General features: G+C 40.0%; 1 protein-coding gene across 1 annotated transcript in view; it reads left to right on the top strand.

Annotated features, from left to right (window-relative positions):
• Positions 1-378: 378 nt before the first annotated feature.
• The window catches only part of fam83c (family with sequence similarity 83 member C), a 36,248-nt gene continuing 10,691 nt past the window's right edge, over positions 379-25,935 (top strand). The window contains exons 1-3 of the mRNA XM_039734450.1: positions 379-1,157; positions 2,695-2,862; positions 10,955-11,079. Of these exons, the coding sequence (XP_039590384.1) occupies positions 636-1,157; positions 2,695-2,862; positions 10,955-11,079 (815 nt within the window). The 5' untranslated portion in view covers positions 379-635. The remainder of the gene's footprint in view (positions 1,158-2,694; positions 2,863-10,954; positions 11,080-25,935) is intronic.

The following is a 25,935-nucleotide window of genomic DNA, read 5'->3' as shown; positions in this document are numbered from 1 at the left end:
CTGATATTTATTTATTTAAGAAGGAAAACAATACAGTGGTGAAAAGGAACAATCTGCCTGACCGCTTCTCCTCATTTTTTAAATAAATCTGTCAGTTTGGGGCTGGCAGGAATCTTGATAGTTTGCCAGCTTCCTGAATGCCAGTTTGGTTTCATAAGAAGCCTATCAGGAAGCTCAGGTGAGGTTAAGCAGCCATTGCCGGAGGGAGGATACCTGCTGATGTTTAGCCAGAACCTACCAGGTAATCTGATATGCAAATCAAGACACTTACGCATTGGCTGGGTGTGGCTTGACTGGGGCAACAGCAGGTAAGCATTTTGGAGGCAGGGCTCGATCCGTGATTTAGGGGAGGAGCAATATAACAGGTAAGGCGCTGGAAGAAGTGGGCGGAGTAAACGGCAAGGTGAGCAGTCAATAGCGGGTGACCGGACAGGTCTCTGCGGAAAAAGGAAAAAACAACAAATGCAGACGTAGTGAAGCTAATAATAACAACAAGGGCGTGAAATGTGGAAGTAGGGGCAACACAACACTGACAGAGTCCCGTGCTGTGGTGGGCTCGTTCTAAATAACCCGAGAGGCCATCCAAAACATAAAAAAAAACGTGTACTTCGCTTGCTTTTCGTTCCAAAAAAGCTATGTTCAGCTCAGAAGCTCTTCGGCCCGGGACGGCGATATCGGGGCGGAAAGCCTTGGGAAAATTGGCCGCCCGGCTGGAGGAGGTTAAGAACCCTTGGAAACAGAGCTCTACCTTGGAACTGAGCCACAACGAATCTGCTCGCCTGGCCACCGATGCCCTGCTCGAGTCTGGGGAGGAGGAATACCAAAGAGTGTTGGCGGAGGAGCGGGAGCTACCATTCCTATCCCCCTTGGAAATCGAATATATCACTCGACACGGCAACAAGAAAAACGGCCCGAGTCCAAGCCCGGCGTCCGGCGTTGACAGGGACGGCCCAATGGAAGGGGATGCACTGTCGGAGCTCACCTCGGGCACTTATTTCCCAATGATGTCTGATGAAGAACCTCCGCTACTGGAGCTCGGCTGGCCAAATATGCAACTATCACGGGGAGCAATGTCAGAGACACGCATCTACTTCCAGAGAGACAAGTCCCAAAACCTGAAGGACATCATTCGCTCACTCATCAACAAGGCTAAGCAGGCAAGAGTCGGGGGCGACGGGGGGTTTAGTGCGGTCGCTCGCTTTACTTAACTCGGCACTCTGCGATGGCAGCGCAGGCGGTTTCCACAACAAAACGAGGAAGAGCGGCGCAGGCGTGAGGATGGGCGCTGCTGTACCAACCTTTTTGGCATTGTAGTGGAGAATGGGAAGGAGGTGGGCGCTTTAACAAGAACGCCAAAGTGGCATCCACACGGCAGGATGGCCACAATTATTTAGATGACATGGTTTCGCGTTGCAAATTAAGAAAAGGACCAATCCTTGTTCAAACTGCCAGAAAGGCTGAACTTGGTTAGTGTAAACTTTTTATACACTAAAAAATTAACAGTATAGTGCATTTTTATAAAGAACGGGCAAGACTACAGAGCATCACACATCAGAATGCAGAAGAGGACTCTAAGCTTAAACAGAAAGAATACTTTGCAATTTGTGTATTAAATGTCTATCAGTGCCTGGATATTTTAGCGTATATTTTTAAACATAAATTTAGCTTTCATCTACCATGACTTTTGTCTCGCAGTCAATATAATTTTTTGTACTTTTAAAATGGAAACACCCAATACTTAGGAGCACTTGATGTAGAAACAATCTGCAGCTTTTGTGCAGTGTGCATTATTTCCCTTTGTCTCAGGTTTCATACCACAGTGAAATGATAGGAAGTCTCAACAATTAAGTGGTTACATTTTAATTTGCCCCCCCAGAGGAATTAACCGCCTTCAAGGCTGGCATTCAGTGTGCTGGGCTGTGTCTGTCATTTGTATGCTTTTTTTTGAACCAACAAATAGGCTGTTGCTTTGTAATTATATACAGTATGACTGTTTGCAGTGTTGAAAAGCTTTATATAAAGGGTTTTACTTAATTAAAAATCCTGTTGTGTAAATGTGAGCAGGAAGGCGAACACTAGGAGTGTGCGCTATAAAATAAACATCAAGAGATTGGCAGCCATGTTTCTGAGAGTAATCTCTTCTAACATGCCTGAAGGATGGGGGTGACTGTTGGAATTCCTTGCATTTATTTTATAAGCCATTTGATGGTTAATTGGCTATAATCAATTAAAAAAGAATAGAATCTATGCTCTGTGTGATTTCCATGTAGACATTCCAGAAGCACCATGGTGACTATTCTAAGCCGCTTGCAGCTGTCATTCATTTGGCCTTGGGTCACAATGCTTTTGCTTCATAAACTGGACAGAAAGCTTGCATTTCAAATGTCTGACCTTACCCTCAGGGCTGCCACAAAGTGTACCGAAACTGTTGTGTCACGTACTCATCCTAAAACCCCCTAGCAAACCTTTGATGGAAAACTCAAATGTGCAAATGTCACTGACAAATGTTTGTAACACCTCCCATTCTGCTATGCGTCTGCTCATCCAGGTTTGGTACAATAAATGAGTTGACCTTCTGTGACAAACAGTTGTTAAAAAAAAAAAAACTCTCATAAGTGAGTGCTATTGCAAATATTAAATATACATTTTAAATTATGCTGCCTGACAATCTCCTCTCAATTTTGGTGTCCTCAGGTGATTGCATTGTTAATGGACCTCTTTACAGATGTGGATCTGTTTTGCGACCTTTTGGAAGCAGCAAACAAACGCAGAGTTGCTGTCTATATCCTCCTGGATGAGAAAAACTTGCCTTACTTTTTGGAAATGTGCAACAATCTCAACATACGCCACAGCGACTTACAAGTAAGTGTGTCTAAAATGTTACATTAGTGTTCACTGTTTCAGAGAAAAGGTACATGGTGATTGGTGATTCTGCTGATCCTGGTTTGGCTGCCATTGTCCAGACAGTTGCTTTAAATAATTTAAAGGGACCACTTGCTTGAGGAAAAGAGAAAAGCTGCCTTCAGAACCATGTGTGGAGTCAACAAACTTTCAGATGTTTAATGCTATTATATAGGGAGTGTGCAGTTTTATGTTCCCTAGCAAAAGAATGTAACTGTGGGAGAAGATTCCTTTTTATCTGGCAGCCTGAATGAATAAACCACTGGTCAGTTAGCCAGTTAGTTAAGCTTGAAAACTTTCTATGCACCTTCACTGGTTATTTCAGAAAGCCAGCCATTCTTATTGTAAGAATAGTCGGCTGTAGTCAAGTATTCACACGGGTGAAAGTTTTTTACTTTGTAGCCCAGCTTGCCATTGACGGAGTGTGTCATTTAGTTGGATAACTTGATTCTATTTTTGTTCTGCGTTATAAGAATATACTACCAGTGTACATGTCTTGCAGTGTTCATATGCTGTGACAACTTCCCATGTTAGTGTTTAACATCACATCTTTCTTCTGTGTTCTCTCGATTTGCATTTTATGTTAGAGTCTTTAGAGAAGTGTGAGGTTGTCATTGTGCTATTTAAATTGCACAAAGTAACTGAAGATCAGCAGCTGCATTTTTATGAAAATAAATCGGATAAAACTAGGTAATGCTTTGCCCCAAATGCAACAAAATGGCATTCCTTGGAGATCTGATTATTTTATGTGTCGAAATGAGGTGACAGGTCAGTGTTCTGTCATCTCAGGCTGCTCATTTGAAATGTCCCTTTAGCAGGCTCAGTTCAAATATTTCCCATTGCATATAAATGCAGCAATACTTTTTAGAGAAAAAGTTCCAAATGTTCTGTAGAAAATGGTGGATTAGTACCCTGAATTTCCCGACTTTTTGTTTCTTTTTGTCTAACCACTATTACTTAGTTTCCAAATAAAAAACTTCTATGCATCTTGCCTGAAGAAGGGGCCTGAGTTGCCTCGAAAGCTTGCATATTGTAATCCTTTTAGTTAGCCAATAAAAGGTGTCATTTTGTTTGGCTTTTCTCTACATTCATAATGGCTAACACGGTACAACACCCTAGCACTACAAAAGTAAGCTTGAAAGTATGCATGAGGCAACTGTGACACTAAAGACATGGCTGCCTACTTTTGTGCATTCTGTAGCCCTCCCTGCATGATGGCACTGACTTTTTAGAGTCTTTTGCTATCGACTGATTGAGAATTCTTAGGCAACCACAAGTAGTCAGTGCAGCATAAAATGTAAGTGAAGGGGGAAGCATTTGTTGAATTTGGCATATGCTTGCTCAACTATTACCACATCAGTACCTATGCTGTGCGATTGCTTATTTTGACAGAAGTTACTTCTGTAATTGTAAAGAACACCTTTTTGTGTGGGGATGAGTGAAAGAGAGAGATTTATGTGTTTTTTTTTTTTTTTCTTCAAACTTCCTCAACTTGATCATTATGTAACCAAAGCTCCAGGTGTTTTAAGACATCTAAGTTGATTTATGCTGGCCTTTTTACAAATTTCACCAAATTTCTTAAACTCTTCTGAAATTATGTAAGTCGGATTATCTTGCTTAGTTGTTACTAAGCACAGTGAAGCATGCTGCTGTTTAAAATCTTGAATATATAAAGATAAAAATAAATAAAATCACATCAGCCTACTGATTAGTTGCTTAAACCAACAACAACATATGTACTGTATAGCACATTTTCATACAAGTGGTGTTCCTCAAAGTGCTTTACAAGATGAAGAATGAAAAGTTTATAAAAATAAAAATAAGATCTGGTATCCAATAACAACAAAAAAAAAAAAAAAAACAATCTGCAGGGGTTCCGAGGCCATGAGACCTCCCAACCCCTACTGGGTATTGTGCCAAACATAAATGATTTAAGTCAGTCCTCATGGTTTTCAGGCTTCACGTAGAAGAATTAGATGACGATAGTCATGTGGACATCTGGCCTTCAGTCCATCAATGTAGAGACATCAATGTGCTTTGATCAGGTGGTGTTGGGCCACCACAGAAAACCAGAGAAAGAATAGCAGAGAAAGTAGGGGTTAGTATGGATTGCTGAACCTTAATGAAAAAGATTATTCAATGCATATATAGTGTATCAGGATTAAATTAAAATGAAGCTATGAGAAAGTCATGTTAAACTAATGAGTTCTTAGCAGTTTTTTTTAAAGTGCTCCACTGTATTAGCCTGTTGATTTTCTATTGGCAAGCTATTGTAGATTTTAGGTGCTTAACAGCTGAAGGCCGCCTCACCACTTCTTTTAAGTTTAGCTCTTGGAATTCTAAGCAGACACTCATTCAAAGATGTAAGGTTACGATTTGGAGTGTAAGGTGAGAGGCATTCCAGAATATAGGATCGAGTGAGATTATTTAAGGTTTTGTAATCCATAAGAAGTGTTTCAAAGTCAATTTAAAATAACACGGGTAACCAATGTAATGACATCAAAACTGGAGAGATGTGCTTCGATTTTCTTTTCCTAATTAAGATTCTGGCAGCATGAACGCTGAATGCATGAACACTGTAAGTCACCAAAGAGGATTCACTGTTTTTTCTCTGCACATTGTAAGAATAAAGATTAAGTTTTCGGCTTGTGAGCTACTTTTAAAGTGACCACGTCAAAACGATCTACCTACATTAAAAATGATATATACTGAGTATGCATAAAATAAATGTTGTCGTACCTTGCATAACTGAATAACCTTTATGGCACAATAACAATTCAATACATTTATGGTCACTACAGTATTTGGATTTAATAATCTTCATGTGAGAAAAGGCTGACTCGCATAAATAAGTAGAGCAGAATAATGCAGTCAAGGAGCTTTTGAATTCAGCCAACTGAAAAATGACGGCTGTCCGATTAACTGTGATTTTAGTTCCCTTTCCTTTCTTTCTCAGATTGCTTTTCGGAAGGAAGTCAGTTTCGTAGTTTTTATGAACAGTTCGAAAGTGCCTTTCCACATTTTCCTTCTTTGGAATAGATGATAGATTGACAGATCAGACAAATGCACTCCGATTGTGACATTGTGAGAAAAAAAAATCCTCTTCCAATTCCACATCTAGCCCATATCCTCCCCAAACAAATTATTTTTTTAAATCCCTTCTTTAGTCGATATAAATTGGAAGGCTAACTAAATCACAGCTGGAGTTTTGCAGTTGATAGATCGTGTGTTAGAAGAAAAGAGATCTCAGACTGGCCGCCCTGTAAGTCAATCAAGTGGCAAATGCCGTAGGGAGGATATATGATAGGCTAAGGTTTTAAAAAAAAATGTTTTTTTGAATGCAACGCGATCTACCTGCACTACCTTTGTGATCTAGCGGTCGATCGCGATCGACGCATTGGGCACGCCTGATCCAGATGGATGCTATACATTGGTGGTGGTGAAGTTGTTCCCCTCCATCTATGTAAAGTGCTTTCACTTGGCTAGAAAACAACTATATATGGTTTAGTACCAATTTTTAATAATAATAATAAAGATAATGCTGGACTGCAATAACTGGCATTTGTTCATGTCTTCATTTCATGAAGGGTGCTGCTAAAGTACACAATAACAGAAAAAAGTAAAAGCAGATTGTACTTTGCATCATTATTGGTATTATTCTTTTTCCTGAAGCAAGCCCCCTCAATCCTAGTTTAAGCCTCCTTCTACAAACATGAGGTTGCTAAACAAAATGGAACCTCACTGTGAAAGAGGTTGTAGGTGTTTAAAGGGGACGAGCATGAAGTCCTGAAAATCCTTTTGGGGTTCATTTATGAACAGTGCTTTAGGGCTTCACCACCTTAAAAAAAACCTTAACCACGAGGCCAAATGTGGATTTACTCAATGACAGGCAACCAGTCCTTATTTCAACACAAATATTGTCACATATTTTTTCTGACATATGAAATACCACGCTTGTCATCCTATACTTAGTTTAAACAGTAACTAATTACACCTGGTTCTTCTGCATTATTTTTTGACAAAACATGGGTTTTCAATCAGGTTGAGCAAGGATGTTTATTGACTTGCTAAACTCAGAAATTTGAAGGGGGAAAAGGGATTTATAGGCAAAGAAAGTATTTGTGGTCATAAAAGGGATGTCTCCAGGCTACAAGTCATAGAGTGAGAAAGAAAAACTCATAAAAACAGCTTAGAAATTTCAAGGAAATCTTGAATTCCTTGTATGTATTGTGAAAGAGAATATAGTTCTTTCCACTCCACCATAAAGCTGAAACTTAATTACTCAAAAAAAAAAAAGAAAAAAAACCAAGCAAAATGACACCTTTTATTGACTAACTAAAAAGATTACAATATGCAAGCTTTCGAGGCAACTCAGGCCCCTTCCACTTGACACTACCGTTCAACTGAAAGATAACACCCTTGTAACCTCGGTTTTTAACTCTTAAATAAGAAGAGCTACTGCCATACCCAGAGGAAACCTTTTTGAATATAGAAACAAAGACGACAAGAACTGCATTCTCCTTGTTGTCACCTATAACCCACATCTTGAAGCACTTTCAAAATTTCTAAAAGAACTTCAGCTAATGCTAAACAATGTTGAAACACTGAAAATGTATTTCCAGAACCACTCCTCCCGGCATACACACAACCACCAAACCTGCAGCAACTAATTGTCTGAAGTTCCCTAGGTGAACCAACACAAAATGGCACATCTCCCTGCCTACAGAAAAGATGTAAAATGTGTCCTTACGTTTATGGTACAGGTTGTGTAGTTATTACACACTCTCAACTAGAACATCACATAAAGGGATAATTTTCCTGCAGATCAATGTGGTCTACCTATTTCTCTGTATGAAATGTCCCGACACTGCACTCTTTGTGGGGAAAAACTTGACAAACAGCCAAAGAATGAATTTACACAGGTTCCACATCAAGCATGGCAACACAGATGTTCCTATAGCAGCCCACTTCAAGTCATGGACACTGTGAGAGGGACTTTAAAGTCATAGTGCTTATGGGAAACTTCAGAACACAGCAAGAGAGAAAACAATGGGAAGTTAAACTTGTGCTAAAATTTAGCACATTACAACATAGTTTAAATAGAGACAAGAGTTTTATGGCAAGATATAAGGATTGTTTGCATCTCTCAGACAGCCTTACTACAGACCCACATTGTATTGAAAAACTCATCAGAAACTTCAGAAGACTCTGTTGGACAGTAATCTTATCAAAAGATCTTGACTATACATTGTTCTCATCTCTTGCTAAATGAATCTTAGCCTGAAGAGGTCTATTAATTTTTTACATCTAAGATGTCTCACTTAAAGTTTTTCCTATGCTGGATCTGTCTTAGTTTAGTGTCTATATAAGCACAGGGAACTCCAGTTTCTGTATTACATCTTGCCTGAAGAATGGGTCTGAATTGCCTCGAAAGCTTGCATGTTGTAATCTTTTTAGTTAGCCAATAAAAGGTGTCATTTTGCTTGACTTATCACTACATTCACAATGGTTAACATGATACAACTACAAGAAAACCTCAAAATTCATTCACTCATGTTCCATCCTGCTTGTTGTAATGTTGGATGTTTTCCTGGCATTATTGGGTGCAAGGCAGAAACTGTCCTCGGGTGGGGTGCTGGTTTATCTCAGGATACACTCACTCACATGATCACACTGGTCTTTATGATGTGGGTGTACAAAAATCGAAGTGAATGAAGAAGTCACACAGACACAAAGGAGACCATGCAAGCACCGCACAGACAAACATGACTTGGGAGCCATGAGGAATTGTGTTTTTAAAAGTACAATTCTTGGTTAAGAAAACTACAGTAATATCAGCCCTAGCACTCACCCTAAAAAGAACAAAATTATAAGCTCTTAGGCTTCCTGAACCAAGAATTTTTCCTGACTCCCCTCTACATGTAAGTGGCCAGAGTCAAGGAAGTGAACTTTGGTCTGCAGCAGATTTCCATAAGTCTTATCACTGATTACCCCGAGTGCATTATATAGCTCCTAGATGGGAAGACTTTTGATGAAAAGAGTGGGAAAGTCAGATTAGATTAATGGGATCTTATTATTTAATACCTTTTTATTACTTTTTTTTGGGAGCATTCAATCATTTGTTAGTAGACATTACATATGGGGGATGTGATGTGATTAAAAGATGCCAAGCAAAATTAAATATCTATTTAACAACACTAAGTCCAGCAGTGATGTGTAATGGAACAATGAGGGCAAAAAGGAAAAGATGAAAATAAACTTGAAGAAACTGAATGGAGAAAGTTGAGTAGGGTAAGAGTGGTAAAATTAGAAAAGATGGAATGAGATCATATGGATATGTTCTAAGGAAAAATGAGGTGATTATTGAGAGAGCCTGGGAGATGGATGTGTGGATAGAGGGATTTGTGGGGGAGAGCAGGCTGGGGAAAAGGATGTAGAGGATAGAAACTAACCCTAAGCAATGGGATAATGTCAAGAAAGAAGATGATTTATCAGTATTGTAGTGTACAGGGTGGTCCAGATCTAATTATGCAGATCCAGATCATCTGGATGACTTTGATTTATGCGGGGACGATTCCAGTTCGGCGCAAAGACAATTCTTCATGTCATCAGTTTGCACACTACTCGATGGTCCGGGATTTTTGGGATATATTCTATGTAATAAACGTGATAAGTTATAGCGTCATGAAAATTGCATAATTAGATGTGGACCACCCTATACAGACAGCACAGGGAGACCATGAGACAAGTGTAACATCCCCACAATTCATGATCATTCAAACTTCAATATGTGAATTCCTTCTTCCCCTTAAGAAACCAGGAGCACTAGCTTTCATCCTACTAGAATTAAAGAAAGTATTGAGTGAAGATAAAGTTTCATTGTCATAAAGTAGGGGTACAGGCAGTAGGGAATGGGAGCCTCACATATGGATTACATAAATAGCTGATGGACCACATGGATATGACACCTTACTGTATGACCTAGAAGTAAAATATTTAAAGTAGTTCTTTAAAATGCACCCGCAGGTGCCCATAGTTTGCTTTCATTTAGAATTCCAAGTAAAAAGTCATGTTGATCCTTTGTACCTCTATATATCAACAGCTTTAATCGTTCACTGGAAGTCACAAGTGAAACTAAAATGTGTTTCTGGCAATCAGTGAGATGCATCTGATTTTTGGAAGTGGATCAAGGTTTTTTTTTTTAGCAAGAAATTTTTACTTTTTGCACTTCCTCAGAATCTTACACATAAACTAAATGAATAGAACTTCCTGGTGCAGGAGGTTGAATAGATGCATCGCTAATAGGTGGAAGAAGTATTTCAAGTCCCACAAGCTTCTATCACCATAATGAATATTGCAAAACAGAACTTGGTGATATACATTTTGCGTACCATACAGTATGTTGTGTCTTGCTAGCACCCTCAGTGAAGCAATCCATTCATTTAGTTTGAAATACACACAACCCAGTTCATAGTTATAGGAAGGAGCTGAAACACAAGGCAGGAACAGCCCTGAACTAAATGTTGGTCACAATCAGAAACACCACACAGGTGGCATAGTGGTAGCACTGCTGCCTCACAGTAAGAAGATCATGGGTTTTTGTCCCAGGTCCTCCCTCCGTGGAAGCATTTGGCTAGTGAGAAAAGTGCTATATAAATGTAAAGAATTACAATTATAAAGCATGCCATATATCTTTGAGTGTATTTATGTATGTGTGCTTAATATATACACATTTTTTGGCACACGTACAAGGAGCCCTTATATATTAGTCATTCTGATTATATGGCATGACATAGCCTGGGGGAGAGAAAGTAAGTGAGTAAACAAAAAGAGAAATAAATGTGACAAGAAATGTGTGGACATATGCCAGAAGGGAAAGGCATCAGAGGTGAAGTAACCAAGAGCAGAAAAACTGAATGCTGGCTCTGGTGAATCCTGATTGACCTTTATCAGGAAGTTATTTTGACAGTCTCATATCTAAAAGTCCCGAATTCTTGTTATGAAAGCAATTTTTACTCCTTACAATTATTTATTTATTTTTTTTCTTTAACAGAATATGCGGATCCGCAGTATTTGTGGAGAAACCTACTGCACAAAATATGGGAAGAAGTTCACTGGTCAGGTCCTGGAAAAGTTTCTCATCATCGATGGCGAGGAGGTCATCACTGGATCTTACAGGTGACCATCTCATTTCTGTATCTTTTGGCAATGACTGGTAGTCATTCAAAGCAAACAGCTTGCTCAGTAGGCTGACAGTTTCAAATGACAGGGTGCTCCTCTTTACATGTGAGCACGTTTGTGACTGCACTGGCTGTCTAAGTGGTGTGTTGTGTGAGACGATTGGTTCTTGATACAGCTTAGCAAGTGTGCTGCCTCCTGTGCTTTTGTGAATGCCAGGGTGTTTAACACTAGAATTACCAAAGTCTATTAAAAAACTCGTAATCGTGGCCCACCTTAAATAATCCCCTTTTCGATCAAACACCGGAAGCTCTGCAGTCTACTTGTAACTTTACGCTGTAGGAAGATGAGTAAATAAATCAAGGTAAATAGGCAAATAACATTCGATCTGGCTTTTATAAAAGTAACATGTAAATGTTTTTCATATAAAGACCACAGAAAACACCATCAAAAACAGGACTTTGCATGATACCTTGGTGAGGTTTGTAAGTGCTGCTTTTTCTTTGAAGGACATGCATGTGGCACATTGACTGGCAGGATGACGGCCAACCTGTTGCTGCATCCAAACGGTGCCATCTTTCACCTTTACGCCTGGTGCAGCTGCGTTGTTCTTATGTGTGAGTGAATGCTTCTTGCCAGGGGGGCTTCTCTTCTCTCTCCGATGTAGAACCCTCATCCGAGTTCACCTCTGTTATAGTACATCTTCAATTGAAAACAGCAGTGTCAGATTGGGGAGCATACATTTATACTGGCTGTTACAGACTTAAATCAAATGTATGTTTTTATTGTATAATAGTAAGAATAAGAGCAGCTCACTTCTCAAACCTGAGGTCTCTGGGATCGAACAAGTGACCTTTTGATTTCCAGTCAGCAGTTCTTCCTGCTGCACCACCAAAGTGGTCGTATTAAAGACGTGTCAATGTTGCACCCTAACGCAAGTTCTTTTTCTGCAGTTATATTCTTTAATAAAAGCGCACTTGTTTTTTTGTATTTGTACCCTTTTTGAAAGTATTTATTTGATATTTGGACTTCAGGCTTCACACATTGTACACTTCATGTTTATATTTTATCAATTATTACTAAAACATGAAAAAGTTTCTGTTTTAACTATGTGTTTACATAAATTGTTGTAGGCACGGAACACACATGAAATGCATGTATTCCAAATAAGGATATACTGTATTACTTACCCTATACGAATCTAGGCAACTCACACGCAAGTAAACAGACTTGAGCTGAGAGAACTTTCTGCCCTTTCTGCGTTGGTGGGATGGAATAGCAGGCTGCTTTTGCTGATTGACACATTTCCACATGTATGGGCTGGCGTTTTTTCGTAGGCTTTGGTAATTCTAGTGTTAAGATGATATTAATAGAAAGGGTATTAGCTAGTAAGCAGTCCAATGGGGTGGTGTAGCGGCATGGAACCAGCCTTGCCTCCCTAAATCATGCACTACACCTAAATCAAAAGGTGACAGTGGAGAATCCCAGTTGAGGGAACCAGTATATTACTTTTAACTTTAGGACTTCTGAAATTTGTGTGTACAGTAAAGGCAGGTAACACAAAAGCTGGTCTAGGTGCCGGTACAATTAAATAAAGGTCCATGCACATTGGGCCAGCTCATCTTTTGACCACTTAAGAATTGTTTTCATGGACAGTTTGTTGTTAAAGGATAGGCAACTTGCTGAGAGCCATACAGGATGTTACTGGCTTGGACTGAACCCACAATTTCCAAATTGTTAAGCACTAAGCCACACTGTCTACTTTTGTGTACTCCTGTCTACAAATTAGATGCTTTTAAAGACTAAAACATTACATAACTAATCCAGCATTTTTTAGTTTTAGCCTTCATTTATTTAATCTTACAAAGTCATAAGTAGTCAGCGGCACACTCCCATGAATGTCAGCCCCCTAGTCTGATATGCCCAGCAACTTACTCCAAGTAGTTCACGACGTGCTCTAATGAAATCAAACAGGTTTGATTTTGTGTTCAATCATAGGGATGGGCTGTGTGTCCAGGGGAGGTGACAACCAATGAATGTTCATCTAGAATTACAATTCCTGTAATTCAGCAACAAGGAAGAAGGGTGTTTTGTCCCTCACAAACAGAAGAGAAGCTCATCTCTCTGATGTATTGTGTTTTATGTACCATGACGGAATGAGGGAAAAAGAAACAAAAGGCCAAGACAGAGGCTGAACTCGTCATACCGGTTAACCCTTCCAACAGCACTGGTTGTGTCAAACAGCAAATTATTGGTTGTTACAAAAAAGGAAAAATATGACTGTGCTGCAAGGCTAGCATGCACGTGCTAAATTTGATAGGCCCAGTGATTTTTAGTCATTAAAGTTGACATGGTCCAGTGACACAGCCAGCAAATGCAGTTAGCAGATCTCACAAACATTATGACAAGAAGTCCTGTAATGTGACATTAGCATTAGAGATTCCAAAAAGAAGGGTAGTGAGTGGTGGGTAGGGGGGAGCGTGGCACATAAGATCGAAGGGAGGTTTGTGTTTTCAACTGGCCTATTTGAGAGAAAACCCTGGTTATAGTTTAGGGTGGACCTCTCTTCTGATTGACTTGAATGTGGCACACTTGCTACAGTGTAGATGAGAAGGGTGATGAGCTGTCACTCGACTGATTATACTTTTTATGAAATAAACAAGATAAAACAAACCTTTACATTAAGAGGTTGTGGGAATGTGTCCCATCTAAGAAGAGTTCAGCCAATCAGAGAAAGAAAGTGTAAATCATGCACTGCATCATATCATGTCTCCAACAGGGCACCATGAATAGAAATAGAAATATTCCTGCACCTGTTTAATTCAAATCATGTTCACGATGGGCCCAGAGCCTATTCTAGCAAATCAGGAGTAAGGCAGGAAGTAACCCTGAATGGTGCTCATGCTGTGTTCACATGACATCAGAGCTTTTGGAGCTGTGACATATGATGCTTCACTTTCTCACTTCAGAGCATTCATGTGCATTTTAAGATGGACTTTCGAGAGGGAACAAAATGGTTGCCTTTAATTTGTTACATGGTCTGCAGGAGAAAACATGAAGATAAACTGTATTTTTTGGTGACAATAAAGAGCTGATTAAATGCATTAAAGACATTAGCGCATCATTCCAAATGTAGTCTGACTGCATACATGCCATTCCTGGATGATCAGTTCATTTTTTTTTTATTTTAGACAAGTGGCTGAGGTGAAATTTCAGTAGTACATTAAAACTTGGGGAATTCAGGTAGCAGCCTTTTATTGGAGTTATCCAAGGCAGTGCCTTCCCCTGAAAATCAAATTTCTTGTCTGCCTGACAGGATCTGAATGCACTTCACTCACAACACATTCACATGGGACTGATTTGGAATGGCACATGTAACTATGACACATGACGTTATGTAAAAGCACTTCAAAGTGCCACCTGAAATTACACTTGGGCAGGCTTTTCATCTTATACCACTCTCTCTCTCGCCTTGATATGTTTGCTATTTGTCATTTTTCTTTTAGCGCTGCTGCCTCGCAGTAAAGAGACCTGGGTTCGCTTCCCGGGTCCGTGTACATGTTCTCCCTGTGTCTGCGTGGGTTTCCTCCGGGTGCTCCGGTTTCCTCCCACAGTCCAAAGACATGCAGGTTAGGCGCACTGGCGATCCTAAATTGTCCCTAGTGTGTGCTTGGTATTGTGACAATGTGGGTTTGGCTCCACGCTCCCATCACTATTCGGGAGACCTTCAACCCAACACCGTCGGTAATGTCACCAATGAGCTAGTCAGTGGAGGCAATAACAATCGAGCAAGGGGATGGTAAAAAGTGCAAAAGTGCTTTTATTAAAAATATCAAAACAAAAACAGTGTTCAATAAATAGTGCAGTGCTTTCCAAAAAGAGTCATTAAATAAATAATCCTTAAAAGACAAACGTGGAGGTAAAAACCAATAGAAAAACAATCCGTTAAAATCAGAGGTTAAAACGTTCTTACAGGAAGCAGTCTTTAAAATCCAACAACAATCCCGGTGCCTTCTTTTACGCTGGCGCCTCACCTGTTTCTCCCATACGGGCCCATGCAATAGGCGAAATGCTCCCTGCAGCTGCCCTTTTCTCACTGCTTTTCACGAGACTGGAGACCTCCCAATCCCTGGCTTCGGTCTGGCACTCCTCCCAGCCTCGAGACTTGGAGTCCTTGGTCTCCAGGACGCCCACACCAAGGACTGTCACTCCAAGCCTCCCGTCTTCCGCTGCCTTTCCGGCCTTCCGCGGCCAGTCGCCTTCCCCTGGTCACTCCCGCTACCTGATCACTCAGCGGGAGCGACATCCAACATCAACACCTGGGTGTAGGCCTAACACCCAGACTTCTCGCAGCTGCCCACGAGCGCTCGATGGCTCGTCCACGCACACGCACCGCATGTCTCTCTCTCGTGCACCGACTTGCTTCCTCGCTCCCTATAACCTCCGTCCTTTCTTCCTTTTTCTTGTTCTTTCTCCTTTCCTAACTGACTTGCACTTCTTTTATACAGCAAGAGGCCATAGCAGCTGTAGAACATTAGCCACGGGAACAATCACGGATGTGGGCAGTTCCTCACCTGTGCACTCGGTGAGAAACGCCCACACCGCAGATCGCCCCGCGGCTTGCTACAACCACTACACCCCCTCGCGAAACCGAAAGCGCGGTGATCATTTATTTAAATGGCCTTTACTAAGGCGAGTTGTGGACCCATAACACCACAGGTATGTGGGTGTGTGTGTGTACCCTGCGGTGGGCTGGCGCCCTTTCCTGGGGTTTGTTCCTGCCTTGCGCCCTGTGCTGTCTGGGATTGGCTGCAGCAGACCCCCGTGACCCTGTGTTAGGATATAGCGGGTTGGACAATGACTGACATGACTTTAAGGGAAAAAAGAAATGTGTTGCCTATAACATACTGAAGTGCCCATTCTCCTTCAGCGTGTTGAAATGCAGCTGTTTAAACAATATTCATCAAAGTGTGCATACATGTGAGCAGTCCCAGTGGTCTGGGGGAAGGGCTGCCCTTTTGGCCTCTCCTTAAACACACAAATCACACTCATAAAGTAGACAGACTTGTTTAAACAGCTCATCCATAGCAGCTGAAGGGAGCCGCCATTATAACTGCAAAGTTTCTTGTGTTTCTTTTATGTTGAAGACTGCATAGTCCCACCAGAGAGCAGACACAGAAGAACTATTTAGGGGGAGCTGCTAAGATAAGGTGGGCCCAGTTTCATGGAGCAGTTAAAATATTATCTGTGTATGTTCCAAAAATGGTCCTATGACTAAAGTTTTCACATATCTTGCAAAGAATACAATACAAATGTATTGACACGAAAGTAAACTTTCCACTGTTAATGTGGCTCTTAAGTACCGGCATTCATTTTGAGGGTTTCAATTGATAAAAATTGTGTAAAATGTGCCCTGCTGGGGTTTCTTTGCATCCCACACATGCAAGGATCAGGTTTTAGAAAACAGAAAATGCCACCAGGGGTGCATTCATTTGCAGGCTTTGAACATCTGCTGTCAAAAAGGGCCTCTTCATGGGCCCTGGTGCAACACATGTCATTGCTGGATGAGTAAACGTATGCTGTTTAGCAGGGAGGATTATTTACAACTTGGAGTTTAACTTCTTGCTTTCCAAAGGAATTTTAAAAGAGGCAATTTACTTTTAAACAATTCACTGTACAGTATGTTAGTATGGTCTCAAGCTTCAGACACTGACTGCACACATTAATCAAAAAAAGAATTAGTGGCACATTGCTGCTGCCTCACGATCCCCAATTCTGGATTCATATCCTGGTTCATCCCTGTATTTGTGTGTTCTCCTCATGTGAAAGTGAGTCTCCCATCTTTCTCCCAAGTTCTAAAACAGTGACCTGATGTGGGCTACAATCGACTGGCAGCAATGACATTCAACAGTGCGATAAGCAACAGGGTCACACGGTTAACATGGCACTGGTGCTCTTCCAATCTCAGATGTTACTTCAAAGCCAGGAGGCATAATTTAGAGGTGCCAAGCTCCAAGCAGGCCATCAGATATCTAAATAAATAAAAGGAAACCATTAATTTAAGTAATTAGGCATTTGTAACAAATTAGTTGAACTCCGATGGAAGATGTTGAACAGGGCTTGTTAGTATTTCTGAAATCTTTTTGTCGCCCTGGCTTGTTTCACTTCAAATTAGTTTTAGTCACATAACTCTCAATCCATGATCAACCTCCTGTTATCATTTAAAATGGATACCAACAGTGGTGGGCACTGCTGCTTCATATTTCCAGAGTCCAAAGTTTGAACCTTTCATCATGGTCAGTCATTGTTCATGTGAAGTTCTTCCTTTGTCTCTGTGGAGTTTTTGCTCTTAGTCATCCGGCTTTCCCCTCACATCCCAAAGAAATGCAGATTAGATAGTGTGTGACCAGCATGGGACATCTCAGATCCTCAAACACAACAACACAGGCAACAGTCCTCTTTATTGAAATCAATACTTTCACAAAAGGTTGTGTTCCTTTTGTGAAACAATACATTCTGTCCTCCTCTTCTTCAAACTCCAATTTACCTAGGTGAGGTGAAAAAGCTTCCGTTATGCCAGATTTAGGAGTACTTCCAGCAAGACATTATTGCACTCCGGAAGTACTTCCGGTCAAGAATATGGTAGCCTTCTCTTTCAGGCTCCCAAAAAAACCCAGCATTGCCACTCGTCGGGACCACAACCCACATATCCCACCATGTGGGTGTACACATAAGAGATCCAGCAGAAGGTCGCTGCCCCCGGCTCTACTTCGGGGCGGGGGCACATGGCTCCAGCAGGCAGTCTGCTTCTGTCTTTTCATAACTTTATCATCCCAGTATTAGAAAGGGAATGCTTTCTGTCCAAGCCACGGTCAACCTCTCCTACTCCTCTGTTATAAGTGGCTCCTCAAAATTGGTCTGTTGTTTGTGTGCCCTGTCCAGGGTTTGGTTCCTCTCATAACTGGCATTTCAATTAAACTACATTAACTCTAAACTGGTTTAAATTATTGCTATCCTTCATTCCATTTTACTTACTGACTTTCTCTGTCCAGGGATTATAGGGAGCAACAAGCATCATGTAAGTCAGCCCGGGTCTCCCAAGCTATCTGAAATACTGGTGATCCAGTAATAGCCATTGAGTGACAAGTGAGAAAACTGTACCATGCTGTCTGACACCTGATAGCAGAAGGGCTTCACCGCTGCAGTGAAGACGCAACACATTAGTGGTAATGCTGGTGACCTTTGTGGTGACAGTCTGATTGTCTGCAGATTGTATCGTGACAGTACAAGGTAGCATGTCACATAAGGTTGACAGTACAGTACCAAGCCTATGCTGTCCAAGAAAATGTAGTAGTAGCAGTTACTGTCCCAAAGAGGGTTCAGAGATGGAATCGGGCCAGCTCTTGAAATCACTTTGCCATTCATTCATTTATAGTAACACAGTGGTTTTCTTTTTGATAACAGCTTCCATTTAAGATGATTGTTTTAGCATGTGGGAGGATAAGTGTAGCAACAACAACAACATATATTTATATAGCACATTTTCATACAAAATGAATAGAAAAATAGAAGACACAATAAAAAATAAAAATAAGTCAACATTAATTAACATAGAATAAGTAAGGTCTGATGGCCAGGGAGGACAGAAAAAACAAAACAAAAAAAACTCCAGACGGTTGGAGAAAAAAAAACAAAAAAAAAAACATATAGATCATATAGATTTGTTTCTGAACTTTGAGAATGTACCATCCTGTCCCCATGTCAGGACACAACTTGGCCTCTCAATAGCCATTGATTCACAATGTCTTGCTGCCTTGAAATTTCCAGGAATTTTAGAGAGATATTTTCACAGATGTCAAGGTGCATTTTAAAAGATGAAAAATCACATGCCAATTAAGCCTACCACACTGTCAGGTTTACTTTATAATAGAAATTATTTTAAATATAAAAGAGGTTGAGTGGGTTAGTTTCAAAATGTAATTTTCATCCCCATTTTATGACACACACTCTGCAGATGCATTGGTTCCTACCAGACTTGGCTTGAGGGTGCTGAGGAGCCACATAAAGAGTGATGTGGCTATATCAGGGCTGTATTGTGCCAGTAAATGAGATTGGGATAGGCGGTGACCACGGCTCATGTGAAACCCCTGGCTGTAAGGGCTTAAAGATGTCACCTTTATACAATGGGTCATAAACTGTCTGCTTGGCTATCCTGTATTCATATTTTTTGACTGAAGTCTTTGTCACTCACATTCTTCAGTAGGCGGTTGGTATATCTTGCCGCTCTGTCTACTGTTATGGCATGGTCTTTTTATCTGGTGCCGTTTAGTAGTGGGAACATTTGGATATGTTTGGGAAAGTGAGAAATGCCTCCCGTCTTTTTTCACATCACAGAGGGATCTCTGTGTTTAGTAGGGTCTCCCTGTTTTAGTCATCTGCAGCATTGGTGCTCCACTTGACTTCACTTTTTCAGAAGTTTGCTTTGTCAGATTTCTTTACAGATGTTGAAGGGGTCATGTTGGCCTCCTGAATACACCAGAGTTGACAAGTGGGTTGTATACTTGGCTCCTGGCCGCACTGCTTCAGCACAGCCTCCACTCCAGGATGTCACCTGGGGCCTCATGTATAAACGGTGCGCACGCACAGAAATGTTGCGTAAGAACGTTTCCATGTTCAAATCGCGATGTATAAAACCTAAACTTGCCGTAAAGCCACCCACATTTCCACGGTATCTCATACCCTGACGTACGCAAGTTCTCCATTTGGTTTTGCAGAATGACTGCACCCAGTGTCAAAGCAGTGCTACTGTTCCTGTGTGGGTATCCTTTCTTTTCCTGACATGACTTTATAAATACACTGAAATTAACCGCATATTGTTTATTAGTGTAATGCATCTGATTGTAATTAACCTGTAACAATATAATGGTCCACGGAATGGTCAAACTATTCCAAATACCATAGCTGCTTTAGCATTGTTACTCTCACTGCACCTTAATTTACTTCTTTCAGCTGCTCCTGTTAGGGGTTGCTGCAGCAGATCATCTTTTTCCATATTACTCTCACTGCACCACTCGGAGCAGCTGATCGGAAAGAGAATTATCTGTATACAGCATCAAGCACACACTGCCTCAGCCATGCTTCCTATTTGAACTGTTTCTTACACGGCAAACGCTTTAAACCTTTCCTGTACGGACCTCGCGGTTCAGAAACAGTTTCATCCCAAGAGCTCTAAACGCACTCAATCAAGTGCTCCTTGTAGAACTATCTGTACTTATAAGTACAATTACCTCTCTGTAAACTTGCACTACAGTTATAATATTGCACAATCTGAGCCACTTTATAAAGCGTGTATTTACATATGATGACAATATCATTTTGAGGATGAAATGCAGCAAAATATGTTTATTATATTATACAGATAAAACTTTAACTTCATTTAAATAATCTATATTGTTAATAATTAAAGGTTGTTCTTGCCTCGCACTGTATGCTTCACTGGGACTGGTGTGAAGGACAGAATAATTAAACATGTACTACGAAGATATTTCAATGTTCCTTAAAAGTTTTGAAGAATTGGTGCTCTAAGCTTACAGATGGCTTAACGTCTATTACAGAGCTGATTGTGTGGCGATCGGTTACTTGGAGAAAGAAAAGGAAGGACAGGAATTGGAGATTAGTACGTTTGAAAGAGACAGAACTGCAGGGGTGGCCTTGTGCAGGTGCACAGCTTGCACCTGCACAGGGCCGCCAAATCCCAGGGGCCGCCATGGCAATATATATTGAAAGAGAAAATAAAGACACAGCTAAAAATGCAGCGGCAAATTTCGACAAAAGTTAAACGTTTGTGTAATGAGCATAAGGTGGCTATGCAGAGTCCGCAACGGATGTGGCCATCCGCCGTGCATAAGATACCATATTGACATTGGCAGGCGAAGGGGCCACCGATTCTTTCTCTGCCCAGGGCCGCCACGAGCCTAGAGCTGCCTCTGAGTACTGCTGCAATAAATTATTTCATCGAAGGTCACGCACAATCACTGCGCCACCATGTTCCCATGTTTAATAACATGCTTTAACTCCTATCATCATGAAAATGATATCACATATACATCTCAGTATTTTAGTTATTCAGAGTGCTGTAATATCTCGAATGTAATGGATTCAGTGTCCTGTCGGAGGAAGACAAAGCCGCTTTAAGAAGCACGTAGTGATTCACACACACAGAGCACATAGAAGAACACATACAAAACAAAGCATTTAATGTGCCACTTTACTTATGATGTGATTTGAGAAACTAGTTAAACGATTTTCAGATGAAGTTTATGATGATCTACTTTAATGACAAAATAAACTACATGATTAAAGTGGAAATTTCGAGATTGAAGTTGACATTTCGTGCTTTTTCCCCCCACTGTGTGCCTTTTTTTTTTCTCTGTACCCTAATAAGCTTTCATATGTCACTCAGATGGTGGGCTACGACTCGCCTTTTCATGATGACTTTGATATGCGACAACTTTTTTTTTTTATTATTTTGGGCACTGTGCAATTTTGTGAACTGGAGCTTTTGAGTTTCTCCGACATGCTATGTCACTCAATCAACTTCCTTTTGTTGTTTATACCACTGTTTAAACCAACAAATAGTATGTTCTCCCTTTGCCCCCACTTGGTATTTGCTGAAATTCTTGCTTTTCCCATTGTCTTTTCATAGAACGCTGAGCTTAAGGGCTATTTATATTGATTTGCGTATTCATAGAGGCGTAATTCTGGGAGGTGTTGGGGCGGGACAGCAGGCGCGTGCATGAGCGTTACTTTTCATGCTGACCGGGATTTATGTAGCGGAAGTTGCCGAAAACACGGATTCCTGCATCTGGATTTTTCTGTGTGTAAGCACATTTTGGCTTTTGTGCTTACGTCATGTTATAGTGCGAATTCTACGCACAGTGTTATGCATTAGGCCCCTGGTCTGCTGGCATTAGACTTTATATAGATTTTAAGGGGAGCTCAAGTCCACTGTTACCATAAATAATGAACTGAAACACCAGTACCCATTTCAGCTTTGTCATTAAGCAACCTTTGTATCTGGGAGTTTTTTGTAATAAGAATGTGGCCTGTCTTGCCAAAATCTAACCTCTGACTTCTGGAGTGTGCCCCTACATGCTTTTCCAGGCCAATGTAACTTTTACAGTGTGGTTAAGATTCTAGATGCTTAAAAAACAAAACAAAACAAAACAAAAAAACACTGAACAGACATAAGGATCACAGTTGCAGACATTTTTTTTGTAAATTAAACTTAATTTTTTGATTTTGTTTCTTGAAGACTAATAATGTCAGTATTGAGGGGCATCTCTATTTGCTCACTTGATCAGTTCTGTAGCTTGAATGTTAGCCATTTCTCCCTGAATATTTGCTCAAACCACAGAGTTCAGATAATACTGAGTTTAAATAAGATAACCTAGCAGTAGTTTTGGAACAGCTGTTGATTTGAAGGCTCCTGTTACTTACACAGGAGCCCAACAAGTCAGATGACAAAAGAAGTTTACCCCTTTGCACTGAGACAGGTATGGTTAATAAATAAAAGAGATAGCAACTGCTGTCATATTTTAAGTATTTATTACTTCAGGTTTCCTTTAGACTGATGCACGTACAAAGCTGAAGCAAATTCAGGTATCATCCAAATTCACTACCTTGTGACCCTGGGTTTAAGGTTTCTAACTTCACCTGCATAAGTGACTGCTTAGAGCCACATCCTGGGGGCGGTTAGGTTCGTTTCCTCAATCATTTATGCCACAGGTGGGTACTATATCCATGCACTCCTGCAGAGGGTTCATCTCCTTGTAAGCTCTGCTCATGTCATGTTTCTTTGACAGCTGCTTTAAGCGTCATGAGGAAATCTGGACACGGACGCAGTGCTCAACTATGGCTGTTAGATATTTTAAGTACCAGAACTATTGTTGACACGTTTCACTTTGTGCACCTGCCCATACTGAAGAGCCTTTGTGAGTGACAGACTGAATGATGTATTACAACAATAAGGCTGCCTCGCAATCGTCAGGAGGTCCCATTTCCTAGATTAAAGTCCTGATTTGAAAAAGTTTAAGTGAATTAAGTCAGAGTTACTGTATTCATAGAATTGAAATTGACTCTGATTTAAAATAATGCATTCAAAAAATTGAACAAAAAAGATAGAACATTATTTGTGTGAAATGTGGCTTCTTACTGAAGCTCTTTAAAAAAAAAATATATATATATATATATATATATATAATTACTGTATACACGCTATTATCTGAACACATTAGAATGACTGACTAAAAACAAGTTACTGAGGAAACTGAGTATGCAATAATAAATATAAAGATTATAATATTATGAAATGGCAACAGACTCCAGTTGAGACCATTTAGCCACTTTTATCTGATGTATAGGTGGGCGTCTTCATATTGTACTCAGCTACAACCTGCCAAAGAATGGAACATTAGAGTAACCAGCCACAGTACCTTATGGCATTTATTTTGATTTATTAATTTTTCATTTACATTTAATTTATTTGAAATTTAAATGTCATGATTTATAGTTAGATATGGTTGTTGTTTTCTATAACAATATTGTGTATGCGCTTATTTAAGGAGTAACTACAAGCACAGGGGTTTGCAGACAACAGAATACAAATATCAGACTGGCCAGTGGCCAAAAAGACACTATCATGAATCTCTGCCATGACCTGCTGTCCTGGGGTGCCTCTTTTCATCACAATGTGTTCCAAGAGTCACTCGAACTATGTGATGCCCTCCTTCACATCAGAGCATGTTAAAACGGACACGCTGGCATAGAGAGTTTATTTTTTTGAATTATGATATCATCATTATTATATTGAGCAGGTCTTATACTTGGGTAATAATTTCACTCTTGTATTTTGATAGTAGATGTAAGTTAAAGTAAATAACATTTTATGTCATGGTTCATAAATGCATTTCAGAGGGAACATTTATTTTTTTAAGTGAATTTGAGTGAGATTGTGATATGTAATTTGCCACATGTGTGCTAAAACAGACCTGTAAATAGCAATATTCCTGAGTGCTTCATGTGTGTGCAGCTGTTTGTGTTGCGTCTTACTTTACCTGACAAAACAGTGAAAGAAAAAGAAAACCTCGGTGCCACAATTATTGGGAAGATGTGGTGTCTCCTCTCTGCTGGCAAATCCATTAGTGATGCTGATACCTAAATGCAAAAACCTGCCCACAAAATAACACATAAGTGTACTAAGAACTTAAGGATGCATGGAGAATGGTGTGATGTTGGAAGAAGGCTAGTGGTGACAGAAGGCTGCATGGTCTTCATGCTGATTCAGATTTTCAGTTTCAGTGATTTAACACTTATTAAAGTTTGTAATTGTTTTAACCTAATGGATTATTTTATTTTAGAAACTTGTTTTTTAGTTCATTAAAAAAAAAAAAATCAAATCTGTAAATTTCTTTAAAGAGGATTCATTATCATAGCTAGTAAAGACTAAAAAGCCTTATCTGCTTTTTCTGCTGTTTACAATGATAACCTTCATGTTTCCAGTACACAGTCCCACGATTTTATTGATGACGGCTTTCTTCCAACATCAGTCATTAAATTAATCAGTAATACTACTTACTGTAATATGCTTATCTCAAAAGGGTATACTGCAAATATGACAATCATGCTATTGCATACTTACTGTTATACATAGTAATTGGGAAATAAGCTAAACTAAGACTAAGATAATATTTTTAGAACCTCACCTGACTGATTGTCAAACCCTCATGTTGTGAGGGGGAAAGATTATTTTGGTAAACTTCTGCTTTTCAGGAGAGACAACTCTACATAAACTCTGTCTTCCAGGCTCCCCTGCAAACTCAGTAAAACTTGCTTGAACTGGCAGAAATACATCACAGAGGATCTGGAGATATTTTAATTAATAATTACAAAGTCTGAAAATTGTAATTTTCTCTTCAATTTTTGACAAAAAAAGTGGACTAACGTATATCATTTCTATTTGAAATTCTGTCTATTTCATTTTCAAATATGTCCAATTAACTTGAACAAATATTGTATCTTTAACCACCAAATGACATTTATATTAAAAAAAGAAACTGTGCAGCTGTGCATTATTTAAGGCACAATGTATCTCCATATTGTTGTATTTTTACTGCTAATTCATCTTCAGACCAGTACTGGCGTCAAAGAGGAGCAAACAACATTTCACTGGGTGGGATTCCAGACTGTCTCGGTTAGCATAGTTCTACCCTGAATGCTTACTAAATCAAGTAGTACATTACACAACATTTAAGCAGAAGGGATGTTAAAGTTGACAACTGCATTGCTGATCATGTTGTCCAAGTATGTTAAGTTACATCACTAGATCTATCACATGGTATGCCAAATTCACTGACTCTTTAATGACTTTAATGACTTTTCAGTACAATTTCACAAGCTCGCCCCTTATTCTGATTGCCAATAACATGCTCCCAGACGGAGGCTTTAGAGGTAAGGAGCAGTTCATTCTTTTCTTCTATTCTGTTGTGGTACCTAACACATGAGACATCAGACAGACGAGCCTCTCTTCTGTTTGCATGGTCCAAAACACCCATGTGCCTTAGTATCATAGTGAAATGAACATCACATTTAAATCATCAATTGAATAAGTACAGTACATCCCAGAATTATGGGACCAGTCCTAGCCTGACAGGTTAAGGGAATTGAGTCTCTTCAATCCTCAACAGGAAGGACTGCAGTGGAACCTACTATAGGTCAGCACTGCTATCTCCTAGTTCTAGATCCTCTCCATTCCGTTTAACTGGAATTCTTCAGTTTCAGAATTGGATAAATGGACTG

This window comes from Polypterus senegalus, chromosome 14 (assembly GCF_016835505.1).
Source record: "Polypterus senegalus isolate Bchr_013 chromosome 14, ASM1683550v1, whole genome shotgun sequence".
NCBI lineage: Eukaryota > Metazoa > Chordata > Cladistia > Polypteriformes > Polypteridae > Polypterus > Polypterus senegalus.
Note: the sequence above shows the minus strand (reverse complement) of the source record. Positions and strands in the feature narration are given on the sequence as shown.